This window comes from Capra hircus, chromosome 26 (genome assembly GCF_001704415.2).
Source record: "Capra hircus breed San Clemente chromosome 26, ASM170441v1, whole genome shotgun sequence".
Taxonomy (NCBI): Eukaryota; Metazoa; Chordata; class Mammalia; order Artiodactyla; family Bovidae; genus Capra; species Capra hircus.
This window is the reverse complement of record NC_030833.1, coordinates 41,971,077-41,988,991: the sequence shown is the minus strand read 5'-3', so window position 1 is coordinate 41,988,991 and position 17,915 is coordinate 41,971,077. Positions and strand designations below refer to the sequence as shown.

The 17,915-nt window shown below is 37.3% G+C and overlaps 1 protein-coding gene across 2 annotated transcripts in view; it reads left to right on the top strand.

Moving 5' to 3' along the window:
• PTEN (phosphatase and tensin homolog) overlaps nt 216-17,915 on the top strand; it is a 101,923-nt gene continuing 84,223 nt past the window's right edge. Inside the window, exon 1 of one of the 2 annotated variants that reach the window (XM_005698175.3) lies at nt 216-1,300. In XM_005698175.3, coding sequence (XP_005698232.1) covers nt 1,222-1,300 — 79 coding nt within the window. In that variant the 5' untranslated portion in view covers nt 216-1,221. The remainder of the gene's footprint in view (nt 1,301-17,915) is intronic. The other variant, XM_018041335.1, reaches the window with a different exon arrangement.

Sequence of the window (17,915 nt, the reverse complement as noted above, 5' to 3'; positions counted from 1 at the left end):
ACCTTCGCAATAGTTTACGGCACCGGCCGTGGCTCAGCTCGTTCCCCCCACCCTGCGTTGCTGCAGAAGAAGCCGCGGCAAGTGCAGTTACAGGCGGGCGCCTCGCAACAAGCCCGATCTAGCATTAGGCAGTCATACTGGGCATGCTCAGTGCGCCTGCAGGTTGGGGACCCGGAGCTGCACCTTCTGCCGCCTCCCTACAGTCTCGGCCCTGCCCTTCCCTCCCTTGGCGCGGTCGGGTACGCCTCCCTCCTCCCCTCGGGCTCCCGAGGCGCCCGGACTCCCGGCGCGGCGGCGGCGGAGGGGGCGGGCAGGCCGGCGGGCGGTGATGTGGCGGGACTCTTTGTGCACTGCGGCAGGATACGCGCTCGGGCGCCGGGACGCGGCTGCGCTCAGATCTCTCCTCTCGGAAGCTGCAGCCATGATGGAAGTTTGAGAGTTGAGCCGCTGCGAGGCGAGGCCGGGCTCAGGCGAGGGAGATGAGAGACGGCGGCGGCCGCAGCCCAGAGCCCCTCTCAGCGCCTGTGAGCAGCCGCGGGGGCAGCGCCCTCGGGGAGCCGGCCGGCCGGCGGCGGCGGCAGCGGCGGCGTTTCTCGCCCCCTCTTCGTCTTTTCTAACCGTGCAGCCTCTTTCTCGGCTTCTCCTGAAAGGGAAGGTGGAAGCCGTGGGCTCGGGCGGGAGCCGGCTGAGGCGCGGCGGCGGCACCTCCCGCTCCTGGAGCGGGGGGGAGAAGCGGCGGCGGCGGCGGCCGCAGCTCCGGGGAGGGGGTCGGAGTCGCCTGTCACCATTTCCAGGGCTGGGAACGCCGGAGAGTTGGTCTCTCCCCTTCTACTGCCTCCAACACGGCGGCGGCGGCGGCGGCACATCCAGGGACCCGGGCCGGTTTTAAACCTCCCCTCCGCCGCCGCCGCACCCCCCCTGGCCCGGGCTCCGGAGGCCGCCGGAGGAGGCAGCCGTTCCGAGGATTATTCTTCTCCCCATTCCGCTGCCGCCGCTGCCAGACCCCTGGCTGCTGAGGAGAAGCAGGCCCAGTCGCTGCAACCATCCAGCAGCCGCCGCAGCAGCCATTACCCGGCTGCGGTCCAGAGCCAAGCGGCAGCAGAGCGAGGGGCATCAGCCACCGCCAAGTCCAGAGCCATTTCCATCCTGCAGAAGAAGCCCCGCCACCAGCAGCTTCTGCCATCTCTCTCCTCCTTTTTCTTCAGCCACAGGCTCCCAGACATGACAGCCATCATCAAAGAGATCGTTAGCAGAAACAAAAGGAGATATCAAGAGGATGGATTCGACTTAGACTTGACCTGTATCCATTTCTGTGGCTGCTGCTCCTCTTTGCCTTTCTGTCACTCTCTCTGATAACGTGGGAATAGACGGATGCGAAAAAATGTCCATAGTGTGGGTGACATTTAACCCCGGTCGGATTTCTAGATGTATATTTTGTGTCTTTTTTGAATGCATTCAGCCTAGGGTGTGTTCGGCTAGACGGAACTCTTGCCTGGTTGCAAGTGTCAAGGCACCGATGGGTCTCTTTCTAAGGGCTATTGTCCGCAGAATCCAGTACACTGTTAGTGGATTAGTGAGCTCGGTAATCCGGTCTACTAAATGAACAGAAAAGTAGGTGCTTTGAGCTTGAGCATATTTCGATTAAATCTTGGCTTTAGGCCCTAGATCAAGGGTATAGATCAGATTAAAAGGAAAATTAGTGTTGCACGTACGGCTTATTGCATCAGAATCATGCAGTGATTGTTTTTAGTTTCCTGGGTTGCATTGATAGATTCTTTTAAAATGTGAGTTGTGAACTGATTTGCATAACTTTAGAGAGAATCATTTTAGCATATATGGTGCTCATTTGAAGGCAAAAGTAGGTTTCTGTGTTAAAACTAAGTTAATTACAACTTTGAACCGCGTTTAGAAGTTTTGTAGTTTGAAATCAATAGTCTTTGATACTTCTCAAAGACGCTCTTAGTAGATTTTGTTAAATTTGCTTTTTTTTTATGGTCTCTAAGATGATGGAGAATAGGACATGAAATGTACAGTTCAGTAGCATTGTAGATTCAGTGCTCTTCTGACAGGTAATAGAATGGAGATTGAGTGGTTTTTGATCTCAGATGATAATGTTATGTAGGTTCAAGGGTATTGTGTGTAGCAAATGGTGATTGCAGAGATTAAACTTCAGTTTCACTTAAAATTTAAGTATTGATTGTGATACTTGAATTGATACTCAGCTTTATTTAGGTTTCAGGTCCTGTGACACCTTGAGGTATCCGTTAATTTTACTCTGACTTGTGTAGAACATCAAATATAATTTATCAGCTGATAACCAGAAATGCTGGCAAGAGTGGATTTACTCCATCTTTGGATTGTAGGTGTGTTCGCTTTTTTCATATGGTGTATTAAATTTACTGAGTCAGCTTGTTGAATAAGACAGAAACCCAAGAATTTCATTGGGGTACAGCTGGCTGTCTGAAAGTTAGGCTTTTGTATTTCAAAAGATAGTGGTTATTGAAAGGCATGAATCTTCGCAGTTTCAGGTATAATGAACAAATTTTGATCAAGGATAGGAGGTAGAGCCCTCCTTTTTGGCAGAATGGGAAATATGTTAGGAATTGAGAGTCACTGGTAGGCCAGTGTATAAGGCATGAAAAATAGGATTAAGTTATTGGTCTGAGGTGACTGAAGCATTTTATTAAGGTTTCTATTTAAGACAAAAAAATTTGGTGATATGAATTGTAGCAGTGGACAATACTTAGTTAAAACTAAGCAGTTGTGTAGGTGTTAATAGAGTATACTCAAAAAAAATGGTTTCTTAGCAAGTATCACTAAACATTTTGCCTAATAGAGTGACACTGAAGTGTCTGTATCTCTAGCTAAAAACTATGGGGAAGATATTTTTGAAGAAAAATGTTACATACATGAGGAGGTTTTATTTCTTTGGATTATATATCTGCACATACATATATACATACGTAGTATTTGCAGCTGATTTTGCCCAAGTTTCTGATATGAAGTGAAGGTAAAAGTTACTGAAGAAGTAGCTTTACCACACACATAACTTAAGTTTTCTGTTAAGTTTAAAAATAGTATTTTAAAAGAATATTTGGACATTTTGGAGTTGCATTAATTGAAAAAGTGCTAAAGCTGAGCTTGACCTGTTTGCCCAGAAGATAATCATGAAAAATACTTAAACTTGTTTCTTCTCATTTGTAACCTATTTCAGAAGTAGTCTATTGGTGTGACTTGACAGTCATCTAGATGTATAGGACCAAATTAATTAAATGTTTAACTTTTTAAAGTAAACCCCCATTCAAAAAATTTTCTAGAATGCTGTTTGTTCGGCAGATTGCTTTTAGTATTCAGAGTATGTTTATGCTAATTTTGCATAAAAATGGTATTTTTGCTATTTTTGATTTAAAATTATCAGAGTTATAAGACTATCATTATTCTACCAGGTTTTTATATGTGAGCAGTGCAGCAATTAGCCATTTCTCCTTTGATTTCAGGGTGCGTGCCTCTGTGTGTGAAATTTATGTGACTTACAACTTTCTCTCAAACTGTCCTTTTAGTTATGGTATGCATAGAAAGCATTATCATATATTGCATCAAATGACTAATAACACTTAATTTCTAGAGTTGTGGTTTTATTGAGCCAAATGTTGATATGAAAAAAAATCATGTTAGGAAAGTCAGTAAAGGGTTTGCCTTTTTGATAGTTGCACTTCCAATAATTTTGATACACTAAGGCTCTGGTTTGCTTGGTTTCACTTCAGTGTTTTGTGTTTATTGTGGTGGGGGAAAAATTAAAATGGCCATTGAAGGCTTTTTCTCTGACAAGTTGTAGTATCTATTTCAACAGTTAGCCTTCTCAAAGTTCAGTTCTTTAATGAAAGTAGTGATTGGAGTATTTTTACAAAAGTCAGTAATGAAGTGACTTCCTTAAAGGAAAATTGAGGACTATGGTTGGTTTTTTTTTTTTTTTTCTTTTTTTTGCAAAATTGAGTTATTCTAAAAATAATTTGTTGGTGGGGGTTTATCCTTAATATTAGTCTGAAAAGTAGTACTGAACATGAGACTATAAAAAATTCATTGTTTTTAGATTTCATGGACACTTTAGGCTTTATTGAATTTTAATTGTTTGATAAGTTTGCATCTTTTCAAATAATTAATGTTCATAGGGGAAACTTTTTAATTCATAGAGAGTATAGTGACTGTTGAAGTTAGCTGTTATCTTTTAAGATTAGTGATTACTGAAATGACTGTATAGTGAAGATTTTTTTAAAAAAAGATTCTACTCAAAAGTTTTTATTTTACACTTTTTATATCAGTTAAGTTGTATCTCTTTCCTGTACAAAATGACTGGGCCACCTAATTGTTACAGGATAATCTACAAACTTCATTTTCATAAAGGGTACTAAAGAATAAAGCACATCTGAGAAATTTACGGTTTATGTAATTCTTAATATAAAGAAAAAGGAATTTATTGCTGTTCATTGTAAAAGTTTTCACTATAGTATAGTAGTCATCAGTGTAGATTTAACATTGTTTATGATACACTAAAGAAATAGTAAATATAAAATATGGTGAGACATAACTACGTTAATTTAAAATATAGTTTTAGAGAGATAGTAAAGAAAGATGCATTTGTATATATTACCTTTTAGAATTTTAACAACATTGAAGGTAGCTGGTGATATTTTAATTTTTGTGTGGTATAGTATAGTATCTCCTTTTTTCCATAAACCACTAAAAAAACAATACAGACCTCTTAAAGTCACAAAATACTTTTTGGAAGTCTGATTTTCAGATGTCCTCATTTTGAGATTTGCCCCATTTGCTATTTGTTCATGTGGTGATAGCTTAATACTTTTTAATTTTTAAGCCACTTAAGTAATCACTTCAGTGACTTTTAATGTAAGAGTATTTATTATGGGAAAATCAGTTCACAAAATTTCTACATTAAATCACTCTCAGACATTCTATTTTTAAATTTTTACCTCAACCTTTCTAGTAAGACAGCAGCATAGGAAATGTTTTTATATTAATATTGTATGTGAAATTGGAGTTTGTAAAAAGAAATTTAGAAGTTTGCACGTTTACGACAGTTTTTCACTTAACTTGAAATGTTAGGGCTTGGCTGTACTATTAAGAGGTTAGCTTTCAGAAAAATGTTGTTAATGATAATGAAGGAAATGTATTTGGTATACATTTTTTCCTGTAGACACTCTTTGTTCCGAAGTTCTGTTTGTATTTCATAGAACTGTCACTCTTTTCTCCTCTCTTTTTCTGTTAGATAAACATGATTTTAAGTAAAGTCAGTATTATGTGGTCTGATTTCTGTTAGGGTTTATTCTAAGGATAGTGGCTTAAGATGTATCAGACTGTGAGATTGGGGTCAGAAATTATTTCAGTAAATATTCAGTTTTACTTAAAATACTTAGGAAAGGTGAAATTAGTATATTGGATTTGACTGTTCACCTACTATTCCCTACTTTTGGGAATTTTTTCATTGGCTACAGAAAAGCTATTAGCAGTTTGGTACTTTTAAAATAATTTGCATTGGAATTAAAAAAACTGTTGGAAAAATACTGATTTAAGAAGAATAAACATAACTTGGGGTGAATTAATTTCGTATGGAAAGTTTCAATTTAGTTCAGTATAGTTAAGGCAGATTCACTTCATTTGCAGCAGTTTGCATTCAGAGATGAGTGGACATCTTCAGGGTATTAGGTGTGTACTTATTGGTCCTTTTGGCAGATTTGGATACTATGGCAATACCTTCCAGCAGAAAATTATTCTTAACCTGTATGTAGTGTGGGAAAAAAAGACTATTTATATATCATATTTTAAGTTGTTACACACTTAGTTATTATAGTAGTCATCACTTCAGCTATGGACAGTGAATCTAACTTAGAAGTGTTTGAATACTTTTATGTATGTGAATACAAAGTTAGGCAATCATAGTAGTATTTCTAAAAGTTGAATTTCTCATTAAAGAAGAGTCCGCCTAGTGGGTATGGTTTTATAAGTTTTAAATAAGGTTAAATCTGTTTTAAATTACATTAAAATATTGAGTATGAGTTATTTCCACACATTGTTTGTACATTGTTTCATTTTAGATTTTAAGGTGGCACTGTAGGCTCTGGAACCAACACTGCCTGTGTTGGAATCCTGACTCTGACACTTAGTAGCTGAGTGACTTTGTGTAGGTTGCTTAACTTTTCTCAATCTGTATTATTTGTGAAAGTGGGATAATGGTACCCACCCATATAATGTTTATTTTGAAGAATAAATGAGATAAGTAATGGCATAGCACTTGCCACCTTGTAAATATTTAATTGGGCACTGCTGCTGTTAAAAATTATAATTCCAGGTTACCCATGTATGAGAAATTATTTGTCTTTTCATGTATGGGAGGAGCAGTGATTTTAACTGAATTTCCTCAGTTTTGGATATGTTGCCATATAAATTGGTTCATGCTATGAGTATTTTTTAAAATAGGAGTATTCCTTTAGGAGCTCTGAGTATAAAATGTCTGATTTTGCTGTTTCATCACAAGTAGTTTGACCCTCTGCTCCCTCATACTATGGAAGCATTAATCATAGTAATCAAAGACTATTTGCTTTAAATACTAAGGTATGATGAAAACTTCCTCTATATGAAGTAGAAAAATAAAATTTCATTATAACATTAAAAATTTGTTAAAATATTAAATTTTCTTTAGCGTTAAAGACAGGTCAACTAAAATATCGTGTTTTATTCGCAGAATCATCTCTGTCTCAAAAAATTTATTATGTGATACAGCAGTTACAGAAACTATCAGTGAAGGCACTGTAACATTTAAGTTCAGATTTTTGGAGTCATGCAGCTTTGAACGCCAAGTTACATTTATAACATTATTATTTGCACTTCAAATAATTGGCAGTGCATTAATATGGGAGTTATATTTAGGTTAAACCTTTGTATTATTTCCCATTTTCACTTTTGATCCAGTTTTAGGCCCTAGAAATGGGAAGAACTAAAAGATTTTTTTCTTAATTTATTCTTACCAGGTGTGGGGAAAATGGAATAAGCTTGAGACCTGCCTATTAGAGGCCGTTGGTTTCTTGTGTATAGGGATCAGTCTTTTTTTTTTCTTTCCCTGTTCGGGACTCCTTGCTGTGTCACAGTGCCCTCAGTACTGAAGCACTTGATTACCAGGGAGGTTTTTGTTTTTTCCTTATTTGTTTTGTATTACAAAATGAATTGTGCTGTCTAATTATGTATGCAACTCTCTGATTACATGATTTCTACGTGTTTTGTTATATGTTAGGTAAACTAGCTGTATTTTTGGTCCAAGTCTAGGTTGCAGAATTGAACTGTGCATTTTGACAACTTCTAGGAAAACTTAATTGTCTACAATTCCCTCGCTTCTCTGTATTGTGTTACATGCACCTGAATTTTGTTTTATATCACTACCCCAAACATAGTTGATTTAGTGTTGTTAAAGCCCTTCAGAATAGCTTTCCGTTCTATTTCTTTTGCTTTTTGTAGGTTTTTAGGCTGAGTAGAATAAGGTTCTCACTTCTTTAGTATTAATTACTAATTAATTGACTAAATTATTAAATCTTTAATAATTTAATAACCAAATAAACTAAATATTAACTAGTGTTAATTGCATTCTGCTAATTTTATATATTTAGTATTTTTGATCTTTTAAGGAAGATGTAATTATTTAAGGTGTTATAAATTGGTTGTGATTTGAAGCAGGTAGTCCTTACATCAGATATATATGGTTTTTTTCCTAAATTAAAAAAAAATAAATCTTGGCTGTTCTGGGTCTTTGTTGCAGTGATTGGGCTTTCTCTGGTTGTGGCCCACGGGCTTCCTTGTTGTGGAGCCCAGGCTCTAAAGCACATGGGCTTAGGAATTGTGGTGCATGGGTTCTCTAGTTGTGCACACGGGCTCTCGTGTGGCACGCAGGCTTAGTTGTCCTGCGGCACGTATGACCTTAATTTCCTGGCCAGGAATTGAGCCTTTGTCTCCTGCGTTGGAAGATGAGTTCTTAACTATTGGACCACCAGGGAAGTCCCGAATCAGATATATTCTTAAAGTGATTTATAAGTACAGCATACATGTTGAATTGCAAACAAGTCCTTGTTTTAATATATAGTTTTTTTTTCTTTTCATTTAAAATTCTTTTGCTATCATGAATTTAGTGAGACACTTCGGTTTGAGTATTCTATTTATTTGGAACTTACTGGAGATTAAATAAATAGAATGGAAATCTTTATTCTACGTTTAAAATGAAGTTTGGGGAATGTTACCACGCTTGATATTTTTTAGGTATTATTTTTATGTATTTATCAGTGACTTTGAATCTATCAGAGTTAAAGTGAAATGTGTAGACTTTTTTTCTTTTATTATGTGAAAATAATACTTTGTCAGGCTTAACTTAGCTTTGTTGTAAAATTTATTTAACATTTTCACTTTTTCATTTATGAAATATGAAAGATGAAGAAATGAGGACTTAAGCCAGAAGGGATGTTTTTTGAAAAATGAAATAGAATTAGCTAGCATATACCCTGTGTCTTATATTTGTTTTAGCATTTTTCATTAACAAAGCCTTTAATAATTGTTAATACATTTGATTTTGCAAGAAAAAAGGAGCAGCCTAAAATATGGTACAAGCATTACTTTCCTCATTTTTTAATACAGGAATTGTAGCTCCAAAAAAAAAAAAAAATCAGTAACTTGTTAAAGGCTACCAGAAGATTGAGTCCAAAGAGGGTGCTGGGTTTTTAGGCACCTGATGATGCAGTATTTTTCCCGTTACGTACATCAGTGGTTCTCAAACTTTAGATGGGCATGTAAAAAACTTGTAAGACTTAAGTCATAGATTACTTGCCCCACCTCCAGAGTTTCAGATTCATTAACATCTGAGTTGGGGCCTGGGAATTTATATTTCATTAAGTTCCCAGACGATACTGATGATGGTAGTCTGGGGATCACACTTTGTGAACCACTGTATTACATTATCTCCTGTCAGTTCAGTTCAGTTCAGTTGCTCAGTCGTGTCCGACTCTGCGACCCCATGGACTGCAGCTCGCCAGGCCTCCCTGTGCTCCTGGAGTTTACTCAAACTCTTGTGCATTGAGTCGATGATGCCATCCAATCATCTCATCCTCTGTTGTCCCCTTCTCCTCCCGCCTTCAGTCTTTCCCAGCATCAGGGGAATCTCCTGTCAAGCAAATCCTTAATATGTTACCTCCTTTAGTTTAATAGAATTTATACATACATATCATTTTATTTGTAAATACGAGATAGCTCAGATGGCAATTGTTACTCTAATTTTTGCAGATGAAGACAATGAGTTTTACAAAAGCATAGTGGAATGGAAGGTGTATAGATTTGGAAATTAGCTAGATTTAAAGTCTAGCTTAAGTCCTTGCTTGGCTATTTATCAGTTACGTAATAAAAGACAAAATACTTAACCTTGGTGAACCTTGGTTTTCATATCTCTAACGTGGTAAAGACCCTTGTGTGTACTTTTTTTAGGTTGGTTGGAAGAATATATTTTCAGAATCTTGGTTGCCAGCTGCGGGTGACCCCCGTCTGCCTTGTCTGGGTATCTGGCAATGTCAGAGACATTTTTGGTGGTCGCAGCTTGGGGAAGAGGGGCAAAGGGCGGAAGCTATTGTCATCTGTCTCGGCGTAGAGGCAAGGAATGCTGCTAAGCATCCTACAATGCACAGAACAGCCTCATCCACAACAAATAATTGTCTAGCTCAAATTGCTAACATTGCTGAGGTTGAGAAACTCTGATTTAGAGGTTTAAGTGTTTGGTATATAATACGTATGATATTTTATGCAAGTCAGTACCTTTGCCCTTAGGTTGTGGTATTTAAGAAGGTCAAATTGCTAATAAATGATAGAGCTAGGCTTTTAACATCTGTATTTTTTGACTGCTGCTAGGCTAGTATTCTTTATAAGAAATTTTTCCACAAAAGTTCCCTGGTAACAAAAATTTGAAGAAGGCTCATGTGTTACTTGGCTGATTGTGAAAGTGTTGCTTTGAACTTCTGTCAGAAAAGGCTGAAGATATTTTCAAGTTAAGTATATTGCACTATATGAGGTATTCAGAAGGATGTTACATAAAACTTCTCTAACAGGATGGATATGCTTTATTAAAGCATTTTTTTTTCATTTTTATATTGCCATTAGTTTTAAAAGTAGTTACGTAATTAGGAGATACTTTACTTACAGGATACTTATTTTGTGGTGTTCAATGCATTCTTTAATCTTAGACTTTTTGATTCTAAAGCTGCTTTTGTTATAATCAGATGTGGTTACATATGCTGATGTAAAATGGCAAATTTCTGACAAGTTCTAAAAATGTCTTGTTTCTTTCCAGATGAGGAAAGTAGGGCCAGCTAAGGTTCTCTGATGGATGTGTTACATTCTTTCTGAGACCCCAATGGGCTGTCAGCCCATTGAATAAGTGCTTTACTTATCTACATTTAAAAACTTGCATTAATGTGTGAAGTTTTTAGAAAAAATAGGGACAGAGTTTTAGTTTAATCCGGAGACGGGAAGATGCCAAGGGAGTAGCTTAGTGGATTCTGAGTTTTGTTTTGTTTTTAGGACAAACATAATTACGAAAGTGTTCTAGGAATAGATTGTTTGCTATGATTATTTTTTTCTGTTCGCTTGATATTACAATTTGCTTTGCTTGTCAACTTTGCACAGGCAGATGTCAAGGCCTATTTTAAAAATCCTTATGAAATTTAAGTTTTGACTCTTTTGATTCTTTATGAAATTATAGGAGCTAGTCAGAGATACTGATAAATATTTTAAAACCAGGGCTGCTAATCATGTGATAACTTCACATTTAAGAAAAGTAAATAGCACTTGTTGCTATAATTTATTTGAATAAATATGGTGTTTATTTCAGTATATGAATAAAAAACTCCGTTTTCTTAAGAAAATTTTATAAAAACTACTTAAAGAATTTTACTTCTCTGGAACTTCATGTTTCCATGTTAGCTTTTAGTTTTTGTTGATATCAATCTATTTTAAAATATTATTCATCATAGTGAGCTTAAAGGTGTGTGTGTTTGAACTTAAAGGTGTGTGTGTGTTTGAACTGCAAGGTGTGTGTGTATGTTTGAACTTGAAGGTGTGTGTTTTAACAATTTCCAAAGCACCTCATAATTTCGTTAATTATTTTAAATGGCAGAATCACCAGAAATATTTGTTTCTCTGTAGTTACACATTAAACATTTTTCTAATATTTGGCAAATTTTTTTTCCTGTTCTTTTTTTATTTTCCTTACTGTGAATTTAAGATAACCTAAATATTCGAAAAGGCTTTCATTATTTTGATTCACAAGATTATAACCTGTTACACAAAAGTAGCTGAAGTTTAATGTCTAGCAGCTTTTTTCCCCCTTACTGTATGATAGGTATTGCATATTTAAAATTTAAGCATATTTTAATAATATTGAAGTGAGGCAAAATGGAATTTAGCTACTTTTGATCTGTCATTTTCTTTTGCTGTGGTAGGAGTATTCTGTTGTGTTGAAAGTGGATACAGAAGTCATTTGATTAAACTATCACATCATTTTGTGTTAAAGTTATTATAACCCTGTTGCTTTCCTCTCTTTAATTAGAAAGGGTTTTACTTGTCGAGATGTTTCTGTTCCCTAGAGTGGCAGTCCCCAACCTTTTTGGCACCAGGGACTGATTCCATGGAAGATAATTTTTATATTTGCCAGAATAGGGGAGGTGGTTTTGGGATGATTGAAGCACATTACATTTATTGTGCAGTTCATTTCTGTTATTTATTACATCAGTTCCACCTCAGATCATCAGGCATTGTATCCCTGAGCTTAGGGACCCCTGCCCTAGAGCATATTTTGAATGATAGCAATTTATATTTACTTGGTTGCCTTGGTCGTAGTAACTGGTGATAGTAATTGATGCAGGTTTGCTGTGTATTTGCATTAATAATCTATTAATTTTTGTGATAGTCTATATAAAATTTTATTTTTAACTATCAGTTACAAAAACATGGAAATGAGTTTAACCTTATTAGGTAAATGATTATTCTCAGTGAATTTATTAATTCATGTAGTTAGAACAAAAATATTGCAAAAGAAACACTTTCTCTTTTTTAAACAAAATTACTTTTTAGTGTAACATTTTCCAAATGGGATATAATTGTTTCAATTCCTTTTGGGGGGAGTGTGTATAGTTGCTGAACAGCGTTGTGTTTCTGCTCTACAGCAAAGTGAATCAGCTACACATATCCATATATCCCTGCTTCCTTGGACTTCCTTCCTGCTTAGGTCACCATGGCGCACTGAGTAGAATCCTCTGTGCTATGCTACACAGTCAGCTGTCATTAGTTATGGATGTTATACGTAGTAGTGTATATGTGCCGATCCCAGGGTCCCAATCTATCCCACCTCCACTTCCCCTTTGGTATTCTTAGGTTTGTCCTCTTTCTCTACCTCTGTGTCTATTTGTGCTTTGCAAATAAGTTCATCTATATCATTTTTCTAAATTCCACATATATGCATTAATGTATAGTATGTGTTTTTCTGACTTCCTTCACTCTGTATGACAATCTCTAGGTCCGTTCAGTCAGTTCGGTCACTCAGTCGGGTCCGACTCTTTGTGACCCCATGAATTGCAGCACGCCAGGCCTCCCGGTCTATCACCATCTCCCGGAGTTCACCCAAACTCACGTCCATCAAGTTGGTGATGCCATCCAGCCATCTCATCCTCTGTCGGTCCCCTTTTCCTCCTGCCTCCAATCCCTCCCAGCATCAGAGTCTTTTCCAATGAGTCAACTCTTCGCATGAGGTGGCCAAAGTACTGGAGTTTCAGCTTTAGCATCATTCCTTCCAAAGAACACCCAGGACTCATCTCCTTTAGAATGGACTGGTTGGATCTCCTTGCAGTCCAAGGAATTCTCAAGAGTCTTCTCCAACACCACAGTTCAAAAGCATCAATTCTTCGGTGCTCAGCCTTCTTCACAGTCCAAATCTCACATCCATACATGACCACTGGAAAAACCATAGCCTTGACTAGATGGACCTTTGTTGGCAAAGTAATGTCTCTGCTTTTGAATATGCTGTCTAGGTTGGTCATAACTTTTCTTCCAAGGAGTAAGTGTCTTAATTTCATGGCTGCAGTTACTGTCTGCAGTGATTTTAGGTCCATTCTGTTATCTGCAAATGGCATAATTTCATTCCTTTTTATGACTGAGTAATATTCCCTTGTTTATATGCATCATATCTTCTTTATCCATTCATCTGTTGATGGACATATAGGTTGCTTCCATGTCATTGTTATTGTGAATAGTGCTGCAGTGAACATTGAGGTACGTGTGTCTTTTTGAATTACTATTTTCTTAGGTTATATGCCCAGTAGTAGGATTGCCGTGTAATATGGTGGTTTTATTTTTAGTTTTTGAAGGAACTTGCATACTGTTCTCCATAGTGGCTATACCAATTTACACTCCCACCAACAGCCTAGGAGGATTCCCTTTTCTCCACACCCTCTCCAGCATTTATTGTTTGTAGAATTTTTGATCATGGCTGTTCTGACCAGTGGGAGGTGATACCTCACTGTAGTTTTTATTTACATTAGCAGTGTTGCAGAGAACGCAATGGCACCCCACTCCAGCACTCTTCCCTGGAAAATCCCATGGACGGAGGAGCCTGGAAGGCTGCAGTCCATGGGGTCATTGAGGGTCGGACACGACTGAGCAACTTCACTTTCACTTTTCACTTTCATGCATTGGAGAAGGAGATGGCAACCCACTCCAGTGTTCTTGCCTGGAGAATCCCAGGGACAGAGGAGCCTGGTGGGCTGCCATCTATGGGGTCGCACAGAGTCGGACACGACTGAAGTGACTTAGCAGCAGCAGTGTTGAGCATCTTTTCATGTGTTTATTGGCCGTCTGTATGTCTTCTTTGGAGAAATTCCTGTTTAGGTCTTCTTCCCATTTTTCTGTTGGGTGGTTTATCTTTTTGATACTGAGCTGCATGAGCTGTTTGTGTATTTTGGAGACTATTCTGTTGTCAGTTGCTTTGTTTGCAAATATTTTCTCCCATTCTGAGGACTGTCCTTTCATCTTATTTATGATTTCCTGTGCTCTGCAGAAGCTTTTAAGTTTCATTAGGTCCCATTTGTTTATTTTTGTTTTTATTTTCATTACTCTAGGGGTTGGTCAAAAAAGATCTTGCTGTGATTTATGTGATTTAAGAGTGTTCTGCCTATGTTTCCCCTTAAGAGCTCTGTAGTGTCAGGCTTTACATTTGATCTTTAATCCATTTTGAGTTTACTTTTGTGTATGGTGTTTGAGAGTGTTCTTATTTCATTGTTTTGCATGTAGCCATCCAGTTTTCCCAGCATCACCTATTGAGACTGTCTTTTCTTGGTTGTATATTCTTGTTGTTTTTTGTCATAATTAACCATAGGTGTATGGGTTTATTTCTGGGCTTTCTGTCCTGTTCCATTAATCTATATTTCTGTTTTTGTGCCAGTACCATACTGTCTTGATTTCTGTAGCTTTGTAGTATAGTCTGAAGTTAGGGAGCCTGATTCCCCCAGCTCTGTTCTTCTTTCTCAAGATTGCTTTGTCTGTTCGGAGTCTTTTGTGTTTCCATACAAATTGTAAGATTTTCTGTTCTAGTTCTGTGGAAATGCCATTGGTAATTTGATAGGGATTGCATTGAATATGTAGATTGCTTTGAGTTGTATAGTCGCCTTCACAATATTGATTCTTCCAGTCCAAGAACATGGTGTATCTCTCCGTATGTGTGTGTGGTCTTTGATTTCTTTAATCAGTATCTTACAGGTTTCTGTACAGTCTTTTGCCTCCTTAGGATTGGATTTTATTTCTTTTTGTTGCAGTGGTAAATGGAATTGTTTCCTTAATTTCTCTTTCTTATCTTTCATTGTTACTGTATAGGAATGGAAGAGATTTCTCTTTGTTTTGTATCCTGCAACTTTACTAAATTTATTGATTAGCTCTAATAGTTTTCTGATAGAATCTTTAGGATTTTGTAAGTATAGTATCATGTCATCTGTAAACAGTGACAGTATTACTTCTTTTCCAATTTGAATTCCTTTAATTTCTTCTTCTCTGATTGCTGTGGCTTGTACTTCCAAGACTGTGTTGAGTAATAGTGATGAGAGTGGGCACCTTTGTCTTGTTCCTGATCTTGGAGGAAATGCTTTCAGTTTTTCACCATTGAAAATAATGATTGCTGTGGGTTTGCCATATGTGACCTTTAATATGTTAAGATAGGTTCCATCTATGCCCACTTTCTAGAGAGCCTTTTTTTTTTTTTAATCATAAATGGGTGTTGAATTTTGTCAAAAGTTTTTCTGCGCCTATAAGACGACCATTTTTTAAAAATATATTTTTAAAATATTCTGTGATGGGTCTTCATTGCTGCACATAAACTTACTCTAGTTGTAGCAAGCGGGGACTACTCTTCATTGCTGTGTGTGGGCTTCTCATTGCAATGCCGTGTCTGGTTGTGGAGCACAGGCTCTAGGTGTGTAGTCTTCAAAATTGCAGTGCATGGGCTTAGTAATTGCAGCTCATGGGCTCTAGAGTATGGGCTCAGTAGTTGGGTGCACAGGCTTGGATGCTCCCTGGAACATGGTATTAAACTTGTCCCTTGCATTGCAAGGTCGATTCTTAACCACTGGACTGCCAGCAACTGCCCCGTGTGGTTTTTATTATTAAATTTGTTAATGTGGAATGTCACATTGATTGATTTGCATATATTGAAGAATCCTTGCATCCTTGAGATAAATTCCACTTGATCATGGTATATGATCCTTTTAAAGTGGATCTGAATTCAGTTTGCTAGTTCTGGATTGGCCAAAGTGTTCAGATTTTTCTGTATCGTTTTATGGAGAAACACAAAGGAACCTTTTGGCCAGTCCAGTGTTATGCTGAGGACTTTTGCATCTGTGTTCATCAGTGATGTTGGGCTGTAATCTTCTTTTTGTTATCTTTGTCTGGTTTTAGTATCAGGGTGATGGTGGCCTCATAGAAAGAGTTCGACAGTGTTTTTCCCTCTGCAGTATCTTGGAAGAGTTTGAGAAGGATAGGTGTTAGCTCTTCTCTAAATGTTTGATAGAATTTTTTTTGTGTAGCAATGTGGTCCTGGACTTTGGAAGATTTTTAATCACAGTTTCAATATCATTACTTCTGATTGGTCTGTTAATATTTTCTGTTTCTTCCTGGGTCTTGGAAAGTTGTGCATGTCTAAGAATTTGTTCATTTCTTCCAGGTGGTTCATTTTATTGGCATATGGGCTTGAAGTAACCTCTTTCACATCCATTGTATTTCTGCAGTGTCAGTTCTCCTTTTTCATTTCTAGCTTTTTGATTTGAGTCCTCGCCCTCTTTTTTTCTTTTAAAATTTTAAAAGTTGTTATTTTATATTGAAATTTAGCTAGTTAACAATATTTTGATAGTCGGCAGCAATATTCAGGTGGCAGCAGAGGGACTCAATACATATATATGTATTCATTTCCCCCCAAACTCCCCTCCCCTCCAGGCTGCCACATAACACTGAACAGAGTTCCCTGTGCTATAGAATATGTTCATGTTGATTATCCATTTTGAACATAGCGATGTGTACGTGGTGATCTGAAACTCCCTAACTGCTATCCCTTTTCCTTGCTTTCCCACCCCACCTGAGCCATGAGTTTGTTCTCTTTAGTCTGTGAGGCAGATTCTGATTTATAAATAGGTTCATTTGTATCCTTTCTTTTTAGACACTGAATATAAGGGATGCCATATGCGATTCCTCTCTCTCTGGCTTTCCTCACTGTGATAGTTTCTTGGCACGTCCATGTTGCTGCAAGTGGCAGTATTTCATCCTTTTTGATGGCTGAGTAATATTCTGTCGTGTATATGTATCACACCTCCTTTATCCAGTCCTGTGTTGATGGACATTGAGGTTCCTTCCATGTCTCGGCTGCTGTAAGCAGTACTGCAGTGAACTTTGAGGTGCATGTATCCTTTGCAGTCCTGTTTTTCTCCAGATATGTGACCAGGAATGGGATTGAATAATCATATGCTAACTCTGTTTTTAGTTTTTTAAGGAACCTCCATACTGTTAGTGGTTATTAAGGCTATTTGGATTCCTTTTGGTGCTGAAAAGGTCACACAGATTGTGATTATTGTATAATGTCCAAGAAGTAAGGCTTGCCATCTGTTACACAAATATAGGAAAAAGTTAAGATAATCTAGTGATATAAGTGGCTTTGAGACTTCTCCTTTTGGAATCATCTATTAATTTTAATTTAAAAAAAATATCAAATTTTAAGCTTTTGCAAAAATAAAACAATGGTTATGCCAGTGTTGATGCTTTTCTACTAAAATTTGAAGATAGTGGTTGGGAACTAAATATTATGTAATGAAAGTCTGAACTTATCTTTTTTTTTTTTTAAGATTGTTTGGATATGTAAGTGGAAACATAATGTTTTAACTTGAGATATTATGTTATACAAGATTTTGGTACTGTGATTGTATAAGGTTTTTAAGCTTTAGGTTTCCTAAGAGTTGATTTTCAAGTCTTTGCTTTTTTCTGTAGCTCAGTTCTTGTCTTTATGCTAGTAAATGAGTTTTCTGTAAAATCTTGGTGTTACATTTTCAACCACAGCAGTGGTTGTTAATTTCTTATCATCCCTAAGAATTTAGTCGTCGTTTCTTAGCCGTCTTTAAAATTGCGTATTGGGCTTAATAGGATCTGATTAATTTTAATCTACTTTATTATGTTGACATTGTTTTTTACTGAGTTTGTTACCATGCCAAGTGTGATTAATATGATCAGATGTAATATTTAGATATGATTTTGAATTTATGTTCTTAAATGTAGCTTTGTATCTGGGGTTTCTAGCTTGT